The following is a 16697-nucleotide window of genomic DNA, read 5'->3' as shown; positions in this document are numbered from 1 at the left end:
ATCAGAACTAGAACATTTCTTTTCTTTCTACCTCTTGCCGTTCTCTTTGATTTAAAACATGCTTGATCTCTAACTTTTTGCTGTCAACCGGAATTCTTAGTTTTTCTTTTGTCTGTAAATGTTAACCTAGCCGTAGGGGCTCTCCAGCAATCGCTGTTTGTACTTCTGTGTACATGTGCAGAGTCAAATGCCACAACTTGGTGCTAATTCTGGTGCTCTTAGCGAGGTCTGTCATTCAACTGGAGCGGTGAAAGTGGATAAACTGGTTATTTTGCTTATTTCTTTGTGTATCTGAATTATTTATAAAATTATTTAGGATGGCCTGGATGTGTCAAGAATGCATTGTAATTAAAGAATTGTTCTTTGTGGATTTGCATGGTAAATTTATTTGTTTAGAGATACAGCATGGTAACAGGCCCTTCTGGCCCAGTGAGCCCAGGCTGCCCGGTTACTCCCATGTGACCAATTGACCTAGTAACCTGTACATCTTTGGAATATGGAAACAAACTGGAGGAAACCTGAACAGTCATGGGGAGAATGTACAAACTCCTTACAGGCACAGGAATTGAACCTGGTTTGCTGGTGCAGTAAATTGTTACGCAATCTGCTACACTGCCATGTTGCTCTAAACCTACACTGTCCAACTGCATTCTAAGTAGTATTTTCGTATTAATGTTAGTCTTCTACTTTTGCTTCTAAGCATTAAAAATACTTACTGCATTTAAATTAAACTGATTTTTGCTTAAAATTTTTAGGCAAGCATCTTCAGACATTGGGGATTCAGCAATTTATTAAATTTCTGCTCATAAATTCATTTTCTATTGCGTTAATATGTGTGAATTGAAATAGATAGATAGATAAATATACTTTATTGATCCCGAGGGATATTGGGTTTCGTTAAAGCCACACCAACCAAGAATAGAGCATAAATATAGCAGTACAGAAACCACAAACAATCAAACAACAAAATGCAAACTATGCCAGATGGAAAAAAGTCCAGGACCAGTCTATTGGCTCAGGGTGTCTGACCCTCCACGGGAGGAGCTGCAAGTTCGATGGCCACAGGCAGGAATGGCCTCCCTTGCTGCCCAGTGTTGTATCTTGGTGGAATATGGCCAAAGTCCAACAGTAAAAAGTTCAATATCCGGTCTACAAACACGTTCCTCAATCGTAATATTGCACCATCTGTTAACCAGAACAGTAAGCATCCAACTCCTTTACGCTTACCACTCTCAGTGCACTTCCGGTCAGCCTGAACTGTCTGGAAGCCGTCCGTGGAAAAGTTTTGATCGGGTATGTCCTCGTGCAGCCCCGTTCCAGTGAAACACATAACACTGCACTCCCGAAATGTTCTCTGATGCTTGGCTAGCGTTGTGAATTTGTCCATTTTATTACCCACCGAACTCCTCTTCCCCATAAGTCTCTGTTGTCTCGACCCAGTCCTCTTTCCTCGACTTTGTGATCCCCCTCTGCATCCTCTGTGTATTTTCCTCCAGATTTCAGCAGGGGTGTTCGCCGCTCCGCTCGCTAAACCAGCTGGCATAAGTGCAAGCAGCTGGTCCCTGGAATAAACAATGCGACCATGCTTCTGTTCCGCTAATGAGACGTATCGGAATGTAACTATTTCCAGCGCTAAAAACCCAAATAAAACTCTCTCTACCAGCATGTTAGAGAGGGTGCAGCTTCGACGTGTTACCATGGGAAAAAAATGCAAAAAATAACGTAAGTTAAAAAGTAAGAAGAGAAAGTAAGAATACTGATCGGAACGGCTGTAACAGGCTGCATGCACGACCGGTGCATGCACACGAAATAAATACAATTCCAGTTAAATTGGGACCGGAACATTTTGGCTCAATTAAGCAGCTGTCCCAGTTAGTCGAAGTTTTATGGAAATAGGTATAAAAGAGACAAGCTGAGTAACCAATTATATATTTAAATGAAATACAGAACAATACCAATACTACTGCAGTACTATACAAATGTGTTAGTTCCTAATAGTTATCGATGGAGGAATTCATCCAGTGTACACTACTGTGCGTAGTTTTGATTAACTGTAAATTAACAGATTCAGCTCAGACACCTAATGTAAATAATGGACTGCCTTCATACAATGCTTTTAACTATTGCATCTTCCAAATCTTCATTTTTCACGTTAAGATTCAAGATGATGTCGATACCTTCACATTCTTTGTAGTTTCTAACTTGTTGAAGTAGTAAAATTGTTTCACTTTCACTCCCAGCTGTTTCTGGCATTTCCTGAATGCTTGAAACTGCAGTGAGCAAAACGGTTCTGAATTGTCTTACTGTTTATTTCTTGTCAATTATGAGTGACAAAAATCACTGCTTTTGAACACAAACAAATGCAACTTACACAATTTAATAGCTACTAACTCTCAACATGGCGTTATGTCTTATGGCCCCATAAGTACACAGGACTGATGCTAGTTGGAAACTGTTCAGCAACCGTCTCATATCCCAATTAAGAGGCATGATGTCCTAAATAAACAAAGGGAACACAGCTATTTTCTCGATTCGTTTCTGTTTTTTGAGAATTGTCCCAAATAAATGGCTGCCAATGGCCCAATTAACTAGACTGCACTGTATTTGTTGACTTAATATGCAATTTGTTTGCAACTGACAGCACTTTTAAGGGAAAGTTTGAAATTGAATTGTTCATTTATTTAATGGAAAGAAGAGCTCCACCTGTATAATATGCCAGTGTATATTTTGTATGTGTAATAATTTTTTTAATGGATACTTCATTGCATTTCCTTCTGTTGACTTTTCTCAGCTTAACTTCTTGTAAGTGTTCGTTTTTTGTTTGGAAATGGCTTCTCAATCAACGTCATCAGAGTCTCCTGCATCTGCGCAGTCTGTATCAGTATCATTGTCATCAGAAGAACTTCACTTTCCCGACTGTAATAAGACAAGGGAGCGTTCTCCTTCACCGATGAGGGGTTTCCTCATTCCCAGCCCTTTACCAACAAGGAGGACTAGAACTACATCTGCGTGAGTACAGAGTTTATCACTGTGAGATGAAATGTCTAATGGCTACGCTGAGTCTGCTGTTGCGATTTCCCATGGGCAGTACGTTCCATTTCACTCTAACCAAACTGAGCTGGGCTGTTGTTGTATAAAACTGAAAACCCTATTCCCAATTATACAGGCAACAGGTATAGCTGCGTTCCCTTTAAAGGATCTGGAATATAAACTTCCATACACTATTTGGATTTATTTTTGTATTGATGGGCCTTCTATATAATGAAAATCTGTATATATAAAAGAAATCCCGTCAATTTAAGCCTTTTGGGAATATTTTATTTTGATTGTTTTGGAACCTAAAACAGAAAGATTTGGAGACTTGCAGGAGGCGCAGAAGGAAATGGGGAATGAGTAATGTGATGTTATAAAGAAGCAACTTTAACCCTATGCCTAAGTAGTATTTTGATTTTTAAAAATTTAATATATAAAAGCTTCTATCTTGCATGTTTTGGTCCATCTTGAAACTTCCTGCACACTTGTCTAAAGTCTGTATTTGAGAATGGTTTTGTAGTTAAATGTGAGCAAAGTGCAGTGATCCCTCTGCTGATTGTAGGTAAATGATAAAATGTGAATTTTCAGAGTAAGGTGTAATTGAACTGAAAAAAGCAACTGACGCAATTTCTCCTCTTACAAATGTGATTTTATCTTGTATTATGTAAAACTGATAAAGAACTAACTTGTTCCAAATATTCTATTGCAGAACCGTTCGGGCATCTGAAGGACCAGTTTTCAAAGGAACCTGTAAGTGCTTTTCCCGTTCAAAAGGTCATGGATTCATTGTCCCAGCAGATGGAGGGCCTGAGATCTTTGTTCACATCTCTGAGTAAGTTGGTAGGGTTACAAGCATGTTTATATGGGGTGATAAGACAAGGGCAATGTAAACAAATGCTATCAGAAATTTGCAAAAGCTGCATTCTTGCAAAATGTTCATGCATTGCTTTTCAATTACTGTTACCTAAACCTCTGTTAAACACTTAAATTGCTAAGCAGTATGTAAAGTGGGGCTAGTAAAAAATATGGATAACTTGGGGACAGGTTTCTGCTGTCTTAATCTTTTTTCCAAGATGGTCATGTGGATGGTTAAAGACTTTTAGTGAATGAAAAGTTCTTTACCAAGCATTGTTTGGCAGTGAGGCCACTTTATCTTTGTCAAATGTGGTTACTAAGTACAGAATCACTTAATCCACAAATGCCATTGCTTTTATTTATAACCTTGGTTACCCTGCAGTGACCAGCACACACTAATGCAGGGGCAAAAGGGAAGCAAGATTTAAAAAGTTAGTGAACCAGATTTAACGCTCGTACCATTGTAAACCATAACTGGATTTGCCTTTCTCCTTCCTTTTGGCTTCTTTTCAGCTTCTTTTGCACCCAAATTTGCTTGAAGTTACTCTTTGAGATAGTTCACTGGCCAATTCGTAGCACAACTAAGAGTCAGCCATAATAGTGAATGTGTTATAACAGAGAGAATAGGAATGGCAAATATACTTTCCTGCTTATTTTGTTGTTGTTGTTATTTGTGATACTAGCCTTATAAATTAAAATTAATTGATTTAAATTATTTACTGGAGTTTTAAATCTGCTAGCCACCATAACTGCATTTTGAATAGATTTCTCTAGATAAATGGTCTAAATCATAAAAATTGTCCAGCGTTGGTTCCTATTCCTTCTCATCCCATGAAAAACCCTCTATCACAGAACACTCATTCATCCACATGTTGGCTTGTCTGATCAGTTTAATTCACTGCCAGTTTACACATGGTTTGGATAGTAATTCAGAAGGCCTCATACATAAAAGTTGCTGGTGAACGCAGCAGGTCAGGCAGCATCTCTAGGAAGAGGTACAGTCGACGTTTCAGGCCAAGACCCTTCGTCAGGACTAACTGAAGGAAGAGCTAGTAAGAGATTTGAAAGAGGGAGGGGAGGGGGAGATCCAAAATGATAGGAGAAGACAGGAGTGGGGGGGATGGAGCCAAGAGCTGGACAGTTGATTGGCAACTATATATCAGATGGGGAACGAGGGGGAGGTGCGGAAGTTAGAGAAGTCAATGTTCATGCCATTAGGTTGGAGGCTACTCAGACGGAATATAAAGTGTTGTTCCTCCAACCTGAGTGTGGCTTCATCTTTACAGTAGAGGAGGTTGTGCATAGACATATCAGAATGGGAATGGGATGTGGAATTAAAATGTGTGGCCACTGGGAGATCCTGCTTTCTCTGGCGGACTGAGCATAGGTGTTCAGCGAAACAGTCTCCCAGTCTGCGTCGGGTCTTGCCAATATATAGAAGGCCACATCGGGAGCACCGGACGCAGTATATCACCCCATCCGACTCACAGGTGAAGTGTCGCCTCACCCAGGTGACATATACATATACATATACATACATACACACACACACATATATACACACACATACACACACATACACACACACACACACACACACACACACACACACACACACACACACACTGTTACGTACCCCGTAACTGGGTTGCCAAACCAGCAGAAATGGACCACTTAGTTGGAATCTGGATTACTGGAACTAAGAAAGTTTTATTAAAGAAATAAGTAACACAGTACTCTAATAGTAAGGATATAAATGCAACAGGTTAGCAATGAATAAACACACATGTACACAGAACTAGGATAATAGGATCAATCAAGCTCTATCGCAGTCTAGGGGTAAAATGATCAGTCTCAAGTGACACAGAGTTCAGTTCAGTTTCAGTTCGCAGTAATCGCCATCGTGCCATTGGGGAGAGAGAGAGAGAGCGAATGCTGATATTCAAATCGGATTCAACAGACCTTTGATATTCCTCGCAGTTAGCTTTCGGTGCGAGTCCTTTTTAATGTCTTCTGAGGTCACCGACTGTGACCCCTCCGTTCCGGATACGATTGTTCTTCCGCGGTGAACCTGGCACCCAGGGAAGGGTGGACACACACACAAGTTTCCCGCCGATCGTACCGTCTCACCCTGTGCGTCTATGGTTGGTCCCGCGATCAGCCCTCCAAAACTCCCACCAACTTGTGGGGGCACACCGCACTTCCAGGGTCTCGTGGTGTCGTGGTGTGTCCCTTGCCTTAGCGAACCTGTTCCTTTTATCCCCCTGCTGGGATATCGCCTGTCCATCAAACTTCAAACAGTTCAGGTTCAAAGCAACCAGTCTGACAATACTCGGAACTGTGTCTCCTTTTCGTTAATCCCTCTTGTCTCTCTCTTATTAGCATTTTGAATGTTTCCCCCATTTGTCTTTCGCTTATCTCTCTTATCGGCATCTTCTGATAACTTGGTCACAACACACACACACACACACACGTATGTGTGTGTGTATGTGTGTGTGTGTATATATATATATATATATATGCGCGTGTGTGTGTGTGTGTGTGTGTGTGTATGTGTGTATGTATGTGTATATATATATGTATGTATATATATATATATATATATATATATATATATATATATATAAATGTGTGTGTATTCTTTTTCGCTCTCTCCTTTTTCTCCCTCTGTCCCTCTCACTATATTCCTTGCCCATCCTCTGGGCTTCCCCCTCCCCCTTTCTTTCTGTGCGTTGCTTGAATTCCAGCATCTGCAGATTTCCTCGTGTTTGCGTTTTTAAATTCAGAAGGCCTACCTGCCTTAAGTTTATTTTCCATATTCTGGCAATTGCTCAGTTATGGGCACGGATCATTCTGTGGGCCTCTTGCATTTCCATCACTCTTGAGCTGTATCTTGTAGCTCCATATCAGCATCACGTTGATTCTCTTTGCTCTATGTATAATCCTGAGCACCAGTAGCATGGTTTGAGTTGTGCTTGCAAAATATTTTGCTCTTTGCCCTAAAGAAGCCAAGCAACTGTACCTCATAATAAATTTAAGTTTGTTGGCAAAACTCCTGACTTCCTTGATGATTGCTCCCTTCTTCCTGGACCTGACCAATGGCACTGCCCTTAGTAATGGATGTCAAACTGCGAAACTGCAAATCTCTGCCTCTCTTTCTGGAAGGAATTGACTGTGCCTGGATGAAAGCTCTCGCCCTGCACTAAAGTGGCTGATGTTGACCTTATTCACTATATTCCTGCTCTTATTCCATGAGGATTGGTTAAAAATATGCCCTTCTCTGAGAGAAACTGATTTGTGCAGAAGCCTTGAAAATAAAGTGCCCTAAAATTACTGCAACACCACTTTACTAACTCCTGCAACTGAAAGAACTATAGTAATCCCTAAATATAGAGACTTGAAATATCATGCATCTCCAAGTAGTTTTCTTTGTATAATATTTAGGTTTCCAAGCAGCATTCATACTAGCCAAAATAGTTGCAGTCTACTTTTTTGCATCCGTTGGTGGTAATTTGTTTAAATGTTGGTTTTGATGCAGTCCACTGTGGCTTAAATTGTTAAAAGTTAAGAAAGCATAGCAATAAAGGGAGGCTTGAGTAGCATACAGTCTCCATGTTTTAAAGTGGGCAGTTTTGTGGGGAATTGTATTTTGAGGAAAGATCTGGAGGCTTTGCAGAGGGTGCAGAAGAATGCTGCCTGGATGAGAGGGCATTGGCTATAAAGGGAGGTTGGATATACTTGGATTGTTTTCTCTGCAGCATTGGCAGCTGAGGGAAGTTTATAAAATTGAGGGCACGTTTCGGATAGATGGTCAGTTTTCCCAGGGTAGAAATTCCAAATATTAGACGATGTAGCATTAAGGAAAGTTTAAAGGAGATGTACAGGGGCAAGTTACTTTCCACAGAGGCTGGTAAGTGCCTGAAAGGGTTGTGATATATGCAGGTGGAGTTTTGATGGTAATGTTTGAGGAGCTTTTAGATGCATCCATGAATATGCAAATAATAAAGGATATGGACAATATGCATGCAGAAGGGCACAGACATTGTAGATCAAAGGGCCTATTCCTTTATTTTACTCTTCTAAGATGTTATTCATTGTTGTCGAAAATGAATTTATTCATTAAACTACTATAAAATCAATAAAATAGTAATTCCTGCATTTGCTTGAGATTGCAGTACATTCTTTATTCTGCTATGTCCATTTCCATCATTCAGCTTGGCATTAAAACATTGATCTTGTGTCTTTTACTCAGCTTGATTTGGGAAAGTAAATTTGGATTACTGTAGCCAATTCTTTGTTTTCTTAAACTTGATTTTTTTTTTGTGTAAACCATTTGCTGGGTATACATCTGAGAACCAGGCTACCTTGTTTTGTGGAGCTCATTTGTAAGATGACCTGAAAATAATGTTTAAAAGTTGAATCATATTTTATGATTTATTTCTAAACTACTGTGGGGAATACTACTTGGGTGAAAGTCATTGTCCTAATTACAGTTAATTCTCCAAGGTTGTGTACTTGTTCAAACTGATTGTATTGTGAACCAGTGTTCCTTTTTGTTCTCATTGGAAAAGTGCCTTTCATTTAATAATATCATGCAAACTGTCAAAATATTTATCTTCAAATAATTAGCTGCCATGTTGTATTTAAAACTGATGAACATTTTTAATTAATAGATTTAAACAATATTTTATTTGGTTTTCTCACTTGAGGTGGATAAATAGTTAGTGATTTTAATGACAACTGTTTGATAAAAATCTTGACCTTAAATGGTTCTGAAACTCTCCCAACTCAGACAGTTTAAAGAGTTTTCTTTTTAGCTTTCTGTCCTTGTGAACTGTAATTTTTTTTCGATGCCATGAATCTGATTTCAATCTAATCTTGCTATGGCTTTCAGGACCCATTTTGATGACTAATATAGTTACCATGGTTCCAGATATTTGGCAAGCTGCAATATAATTATCCCCTTATCTGACAGCTGATATTCTAGTATGTTGTCTATGGGAAATGAGTCTGACAAGTTACAGGTGGATTTTCTACAGAGTGCAGCATCTTGTTGAAATTGGTGAAGAGATTAAATTCAGGGATTGTATTTTCTTTTGATTGTAAAACTGAATAAATAGGCATGGCTGAACTCTCAGGCTTTAAAACAGCAATCAGTAATTAATAATGAGCACTTTCATTTCACTGTGAATGAGTTGTACTCTGGTTTTGATATTGATGAAAACATGTCAAATCTGTCTATTACAATGACTGTTCAAACTTGTTTTTGGAAAAAAAACACAACAGGTTGTGAGGCCTTTCCCAGAATGAATGGCAATGAAAATAGTTCAAAATTTTAGAGATCTATGAATTACTCAAGGGATACATTTCACAGTTAGTAGCAAAATTCCATTTTTTTTTGTTTTATTTATTGCTGGTGAATTTTGCCTTTCTATATATCCCTGGCTGTGGTGTTGGTGATCATAATTAAGCCAGGAATGCCCTGCCCGTTTTATGTTTTGTAACTTCAGAACATTAAATTAATACAAAGAGACTCACAGCAGTCTCAAAATACGGGCGTAGTTCAAGTTTACTTTAAGTGAGGTGCGCACGTATGCCCGGGTAGTGTGAAGACATATGCAATTAATGTATTTTTACATATAACCTGTAATCAATTACTTAAAAGCTTAATCAACAAGTATATATAGAAGATTGCTCAAATATTACTGAAAGATTAAATACAAACACTCCTTCCTGCTTCGCTATAACTCCAAATCTATAGAGAATGCATCTCAACTATACACATAGTATATTATATAATACAACTATTATATACAGACATCCACAATGACCATTTAACCTTCTAACGGTACTAACGGAGCTTCTAGAGGAAACCCACACCGTCATGGGGAGAATGTACAAACTCCTTACTGACAGTGGTGGGAATTGAACCCAGGTCGCCTGTACTGTAAAATGTCGTGTTTACCACTATGCTAAAGTGCCACCCCATGCAGGAAGTGGTTCTGAGAGCTCTGAACACCTTTCTTCTTTTTTCTCTCTGGATTTACTTCAATCCCTTTTTCTGTCTCATATTCCTTTTCTCTATCTCTTCTACTCTGATCTTGTATATCTTAATCTTGGGAAGGGGAATTTAGTTCACTGGAGTATTCTCTTATTAATCCTTCTATTGTTCCCTTTACAATTTGCTCTCTCATTTTGGTTTCTTCATCCACAGCATCATCTGACAAATCCTCTAATTTCTTTTTGGTTTTCCATTCATCCAGCTGGGCTTTGGTCTTTGCATCTACTTTTACAAGCAGCCTTTTGACTCCTACTTGAAATACGTTTAATGCACACTGTGTAGATTCTGGTTCTTTATACTCACAAAAGCCAAATGCTTGCAACTTTCATGAAAACCAAGCCACATTTTGCAAGTAACAGCCTGATTATGAGGCTTCTGATCTCCTGGATATGTTGGCTGCAACTATTTCTTAGATTTGTTGGCTGCAACTCCTTTTTGTAGGGCTGGTTGTTGCCCCAGAGTCATAAATGACTTGATAATCTCATTACTGCAAATGCTTTTTCTCTGAGGGAGCTTCTTCAAGAATAGTTGGCTAGACCACTCAGGAAACATTTCAAACATTTCAGACATTTCAAACTATGTTTCCAGTCAGTGAAGTAGCATACCTGCATGTTTTCAGTCAATGATGCAGATAACTGATTTAATTCTTTTGGATACTTTGGGAACTGCGGAAGTAGTGATGATACAGAATAGGCCCTTTCCTTTGTTTAATTTATCAAATTGAGTGTCCACATAAATAAGGTTGATATCTGGATTTGGTTTCATTAACTTTTACAAAGTAAGTGCAATGAACCAGGGATAGAGGAACGAATTTCCTTTTTTTATGTTTATGTGTAAACAAAACAACTGTGTGTAATATGCTGTCCACCTGTAACTCCAGCTTGAAGTATTTTTAAATCTTGTGATGCTGAAAGAAATCGATGAATTTAAAGAAGAGCATTTATTTAGCATCTGCAGAACATTGCTACGGGCGGACGTTCCCACTTGCTTCAAAAAATGCAGCAATTATACCAGTGCCTAAGAAGGATAATGTGGGCTGCCTTAATGACTATCACCCGGTAGCACTCACATCGACAGTGATGAAATGTTTTGAGAGCTTAGTCTTGACTAAACTGAACTCCTGCCTCAACAAGGACCTGGACCCATTGCGATTTGCCTATCGCCACAATAGGCCAATGGCAGATGCAATCTCAGTGGCTCTCCACATGGCTTTAGACCACCTGAACAACACAAACAGCCGTGTCAGGCTGCTGTTCATCAACTATAGCTCAGCATTCGATACCATCACTCCCACAATCCTGATTGAGAAATTGCAGAACCTGGGCTTCTGTATCTCTCTCTGCAATTGGATCCTCAACTTCCTAACAGGAAGACCACTATCTGTGCGGATATCCTCCTTGCTGACCATCAACACTGGTGCACCTCAGGGGTGTGTGCTTAGCCCACTGCTCTACTCTCTATATACACATGACTGTGTTGCTAGGCATAACTCAAATACCATCTATAAATTTGCTGACGATACAACCATTGTTGGTAGAATCTCAGGTGGTGGTGAGAGGGCGTACAGGAGTGAGATATGCCAACTAGTGGAGTGGTGCCGCAGCAACAACCTGGCATTCAACATCAGTAAGATGAAAGACCTGATTGTGGACTTCAGGAAGGGTAAGACGAAGGAACACATACCAATCCTTATAGAGGGATCAGAAGTGGAGAGAGTGAGCAGCTTCAAGTTCCTGGGTGTCAAGATCTCTGAGGATCTACCCTGGTCTCAACATATTGATGTAGTTAAAAAGAAAGCAAGGCAGTGGCTGTACTTTATTAGGAGTTTGAAGAGATTTGGCATGTCAGCAAATACACTCAAAAACTTCTATAGTTATACAGTGGAAAGCATTCTGACAGGCTGCATCACTGTCTGGTATGGGGGGGTGGGGGGCTACTGCACAGGACCAAAAGAAGCTGCAGAGGGTTGTAAATCTAGTCAGCTCCATCTTGGGTATTAGCCTACAAAGTACCCAGGACATCTTCAGGGAGCAATGTCTCAGAAAGGCAGCGTCCATTATTAAGGGCCCCCAGCACCCAGATCATGCCCTTTTCTCACTTCTACCATCAGGAAAGAGGTAGAGAAGCCTGAGGGCACAAACTCAGTGAATCAGGAACAGCTTCTTCTCCTTTGCCATCCGATTCCTAAATGGACATTGAATCTTTGGACACCACCTCACTTATTTTTAATATACAGTGTTTCTGTTTTTGCATGTTTTTTAGTCTATTCAATATATGTTATTGATTTACTTATTATTATTTTTATTTTATTTATCATTATTTTTCTCTCTCTGCTAGGTTATTCATTGCATTGAACTGCTGCTGCTACGTTAACAAATTTCACGGCACATGCTGTTGATAATAAACCGGATTCTGATATTATGATTTTATTTTCTCCTGCAGTAGTTCAGTTACAAAAGCAGCCACTAAGATCCTGTGGAAAAGCTACTTGTTGTTTTATGCACTTGCAGTGGCATGCAAAAGTTTGGGCACCCCTGGTCAAAATAGCTAAGCGAGTAGAAGATGACCTGATTTCCAAAAGGCATAAAGTTAAAGATGATACATTTCTTTAATATTTTAAGCAAGAAAACTTTTTTATTTCCATCTTTTACAGTTTCAAAATAACAGAAAAGGAAAAGGGCCTGAAGCAAAAGTTTGGGCACCCTGCATGGTCAGTATTTAGTAACACCCCCCTTGGCAAGTATCACAGCTTGTAACTCTTTCTGTAGCCAGCTAAGAGTCTTTCAATTCTTGTTTGGGGGGTTCTTGCCCATTCTTCCTTGCAAAAGGCTTCTAGTTCTGTGAGATTCTTGGGCCGTCTTGCATGCACTGCTCTTTTGAGGTCTATCCATAGGTTTCTGATAATATTTAAGTTGGGGGACTGTGAGGGCCATGGCAAAACCTTCAGCTTGCACCTCTTGGGGTAGTCCATTGTGGATTTTGAGGTGTGTTTAGGATCATTATCCTGTTGAAGAAGCCATCTTCTTTTCATCTTAAGCTTTTTTACAGACGGTGTGATGTTTGCTTCCAAAATTTGCTGGTATTTAATTGAATTCATTCTTCCCTTTACCAGTGAAATGTTTCCTGTGCCACGGGCTGCAACACAAGCCCAAAGCATGATCGATCCACCCCCATGCATAACAGTTGGAGAGGTGTTCTTTTCATGAAATTCTGCACCCTTTTTTCTCCAAACATACCTTTGCTCATTGCGGCCAAAAAGTTCTATTTTAACTTCATCAGTCCACAGGACTTGTTTCCAAAATGCATCAGGCTTGTTTAGATGTTCCTTTGCAAACTTCTGATGCTGAATTTTGTGGTGAGGACGCAGGAAAAGTTTTCTTCTGATGACTCTTCCATGAAGGTCATATTTGTGCAGGTGTCGCTGCACAGTAGAACAGTGCACCACCACTCCAGAGTCTGCTAAATCTTCCTGAAGGGCTTTTGAAGTCAAACGGGGGTTTTGTTTGCCTTTCTAGCAATCCTACGAGCAGTTCTCTCGGGAAGTTTTCTTGGTCTTCCAGACCTCAACTTGACCTCCACCATTCATATTAACTGCCATTTCTTAATTACATTATGACCAGGGGAGACGGCTACCTGAAAACACTTTGCTATCTTCTTATAGCCTTCTCCTGCTTTGTGGGCATCATTTATTTTAATTTTCAGAGTGCTAGGCAGAAGCTTAGAGGATCCCATGGCTGCTGATTGTTGGGACAAGGTTTGAGGAGTCAGGGTATTTATAAAGCTTTGAAATTTGTATCACCTGGCCTTTCCTAACGATGACTGTGAACAAGCCATAGCCCTAACAAGCTAATTAAGGTCTGAGACCTTGGTAAAAGTTATCTGAGAGCTCAAATCCCTTGGAGTGCCCAAACTTTTCATGGTGCCCCTTTCCTTTTTTTCGCACTAAAATTGTACAAAGCAAAAGTAATACACTAATCTTGCTTAAAATGTTGAAAAGAATGTTTCATCTTTAACTTTATGACTTTCGGAGATCAGTTCATCTTCTACTCACTTAACTATTCACAGTAACAGAAATTTTGACCAGGAGTGCCCAAACATTTGCATGCCCCTGTAAGTCTATTTGAAAACTATTAGATTTGCTCAAATGGAGTAATTGTAAGGACTGTTTAAAAACATTTTATGTACCAGCTATGAAGATGTGTTGTCATTTTAGTTTGTATTGCAGAATGGGCTTTTCAATGTGGGGTTGGTCGGAGGTAGACCATATGTAGTTAGAACTTGTAAATGTCTCACTTCAATGGAGGCAAAATGTACAGATTTTGTATTAATGCAGCAGAGCTACAATTGGGTTGACATTCATATTTAGTTTTGGAAATGAGGATCTGTATGTACCACAAGGAGAGGTTTGGTGTGATGAGAGTAATCCTTATTTCAACAAGTTTTTCAAGTGATTAATGTAAACGCCATAAGTCCAACACTGATGAAAAACTACTCTACATTGATAACACTCACATAGCAGCACCAGGGGTAGTCCACACGTATGCACTATGTTCAAAGTAAATGGATTTCTTTGGGACCATTTTCTTTCCTATTGATTGAAGACATTTAAACTAATTTGTAACAGAAGCTGTCAGTAAAGGCCTCCTGGTATCCTTTTACAGATCTTCATGAGAGCCTGTATTGGCATCAGAATGTTTGAGGAACATGCCCAGTGGTTGCATTTCAGAGCCATAACACAACATGGATTGAAAATCAAATAGAGTAGATGCTATAAATCTGAAATAAATACAGATCAAGCAGCCTCTAAGTCAAATTTTTGACTGAATCTGCTGAGTGTTTCCAGGCCCAAAGATCCCTACCACTCCCACTCCCCCCAACCTGATTCCAGCTTTTTGCTGTTTCCTTGACTGCCTCCAGCCATCACCCACCTGTCTGAGACTCCTAAATTCCTTTCCCACCTCCGTCGCTGCCCACCCAGACCAACCCCGCTCCTTCATGCCTTCTCAGTCCACTGATCACTTACTGGCCCGGCTCACTCCTCCCCTACCCTCTCTGCGTTATGCCGCCTATCTTCCCTCTCCATTTTCAGTGGAGAGGAAGCAGAGTCTTGACCCAGAATATCATCAATTCCTCCACTTTCCTGCATGCTGCTGGAAATGCTGAGTTCATCCAGCCGTTATCTTTTTTTAGCTGCAGACTCCAGCATCTGTAGCCTCTTGTGTCTACAATGTAGAGTCACCTTGATAGAGTCCAAGGAAGTAAATGAATTGCTTAGATTGATTTTTTTAAAAAAATAGGTAAACACAATTTAAATTGTAATTTTTTCCTCAATAAAGCAAGATTGAAAGAATACCATTTAAGTGAGATGGTCAAATCTTATTTAAAGTTATAAAATCTGCTGCTTCCTTAAAATAATTTTATATAAATGAGTAAACATGGAAATTTCCTTATTTATAAATAAGATGACAGTAGAGGGAACTTGGTCCAGAAACCCTCCTCTATGGTAAACTTGTTAATATTCTCAGAATGAATCAAAGCTTATATGAAGCCTGATTTCTCATTCTTATGCATGAAATGAAAAACCATTTACTTTTCAATGTACTAGATTTTGTTTGCTTACAAGTTTCCTTCAGTTTTATTAATTCATCTTTGGTGATGGTTACCTGACTTTCAGAAATGGAAGTTGTTGCGGAAAAGCTGTACCATTTCCCTGCGGCACGCTGCATTGTCAACAGCTATTGTTGGTGATAAAACCCTTAGGATGGTGACTTTAATTGTAACCTGTTTAGAATGTAGGGGGAAAAAAGGCTGTTTCTTTGCTATTACTCAAGGGGGATTCTGAAACAACAGACCAATAAGTGTATCAGGGAAACTTTTGGGTGGAGAGTAAACTTGTTCCAAATAACCCTGAAGTTCTTGCCCAAATCCTGGGGTCAGGTACCTTTGTATGTTACAGGTGGAAGCATTCAGATGTTAGCACATCACAGCTGAGTAACAGTGGGTGGATGACAGAACAAACTGCTACTGTGGATGAGGGGGAGGACATGCGTGATAGAGTGGTAATTTGTTGGGCAAGATGCAGCCTATGCGTATCATAGTTGGACATCCTTTCACCTTGTCAGGTAGGTGCCAGAGTCTTGGCTGATAGGAAACAAATTTGTATAGGGGATGTGAAGCAGATAGCCTGGTGTACAGATATTCAGCATTCCTAGCAGAGTAATAGTAGGGTTCATAGCCTTCATCCTGTGACATGAATCAGATTGAATTATCCAGCAGGTTTGTCAGAAACACAGTTGTAGTGAATTAAACCTCAGCTCCTGAACTTCACTAGACCTGCCACCATTAGAAGAGTTCTGAAACAGAACTCAGCCTTGTTTTCCTTTTGTTCAAGTCTGACCCAGTGATTCATCCTCTCTCTCCTCTTGGTTGCCTAATTCTCAGTTGATGTGGTGTTATTTAGTTTGATCTCGAGCATGGTACACTGTTTTTCACTAACCAGTCTTTTGCAAGTCATTACTTCAAACATTTCAACCAACATGCTGTACACCCACTCCACCATCACATCCTTCAAAAGTGTTAATGTTTGTTCAAACATCGGAATCAGAATCGGGTTTATTATCACTGACATATGTCATGAAATTTGTTTGCGGCAGCAGCACAGTGCAAGACATAAAAGCTACTGTAAGTTACAAAATAAATAATGGAAAAGACGAATAATGAAGTGTTCACAGGTTTATAGGTCTATTCA

At 39.6% G+C, this 16697-nt stretch overlaps 1 protein-coding gene across 2 annotated transcripts in view; it reads left to right on the top strand.

The window, feature by feature from the left end:
- The window catches only part of carhsp1 (calcium regulated heat stable protein 1), a 76986-nt gene that overhangs the window by 52981 nt on the left and 7308 nt on the right, over positions 1–16697 (top strand). For both annotated transcript variants that reach the window (XM_072269517.1, XM_072269516.1), the window contains 2 exons: positions 2792–3009; positions 3743–3865. In XM_072269517.1, coding sequence (XP_072125618.1) covers positions 2828–3009; positions 3743–3865 — 305 coding nt within the window. In that variant the 5' untranslated portion in view covers positions 2792–2827. The remainder of the gene's footprint in view (positions 1–2791; positions 3010–3742; positions 3866–16697) is intronic.

This window comes from Mobula birostris, chromosome 9, assembly GCF_030028105.1.
Source record: "Mobula birostris isolate sMobBir1 chromosome 9, sMobBir1.hap1, whole genome shotgun sequence".
NCBI classification, from domain to species: domain Eukaryota; kingdom Metazoa; phylum Chordata; class Chondrichthyes; order Myliobatiformes; family Myliobatidae; genus Mobula; species Mobula birostris.
The sequence above is the reverse complement of the archived record's forward strand: the minus strand, read 5'-3'. Positions and strand labels throughout refer to the sequence as shown.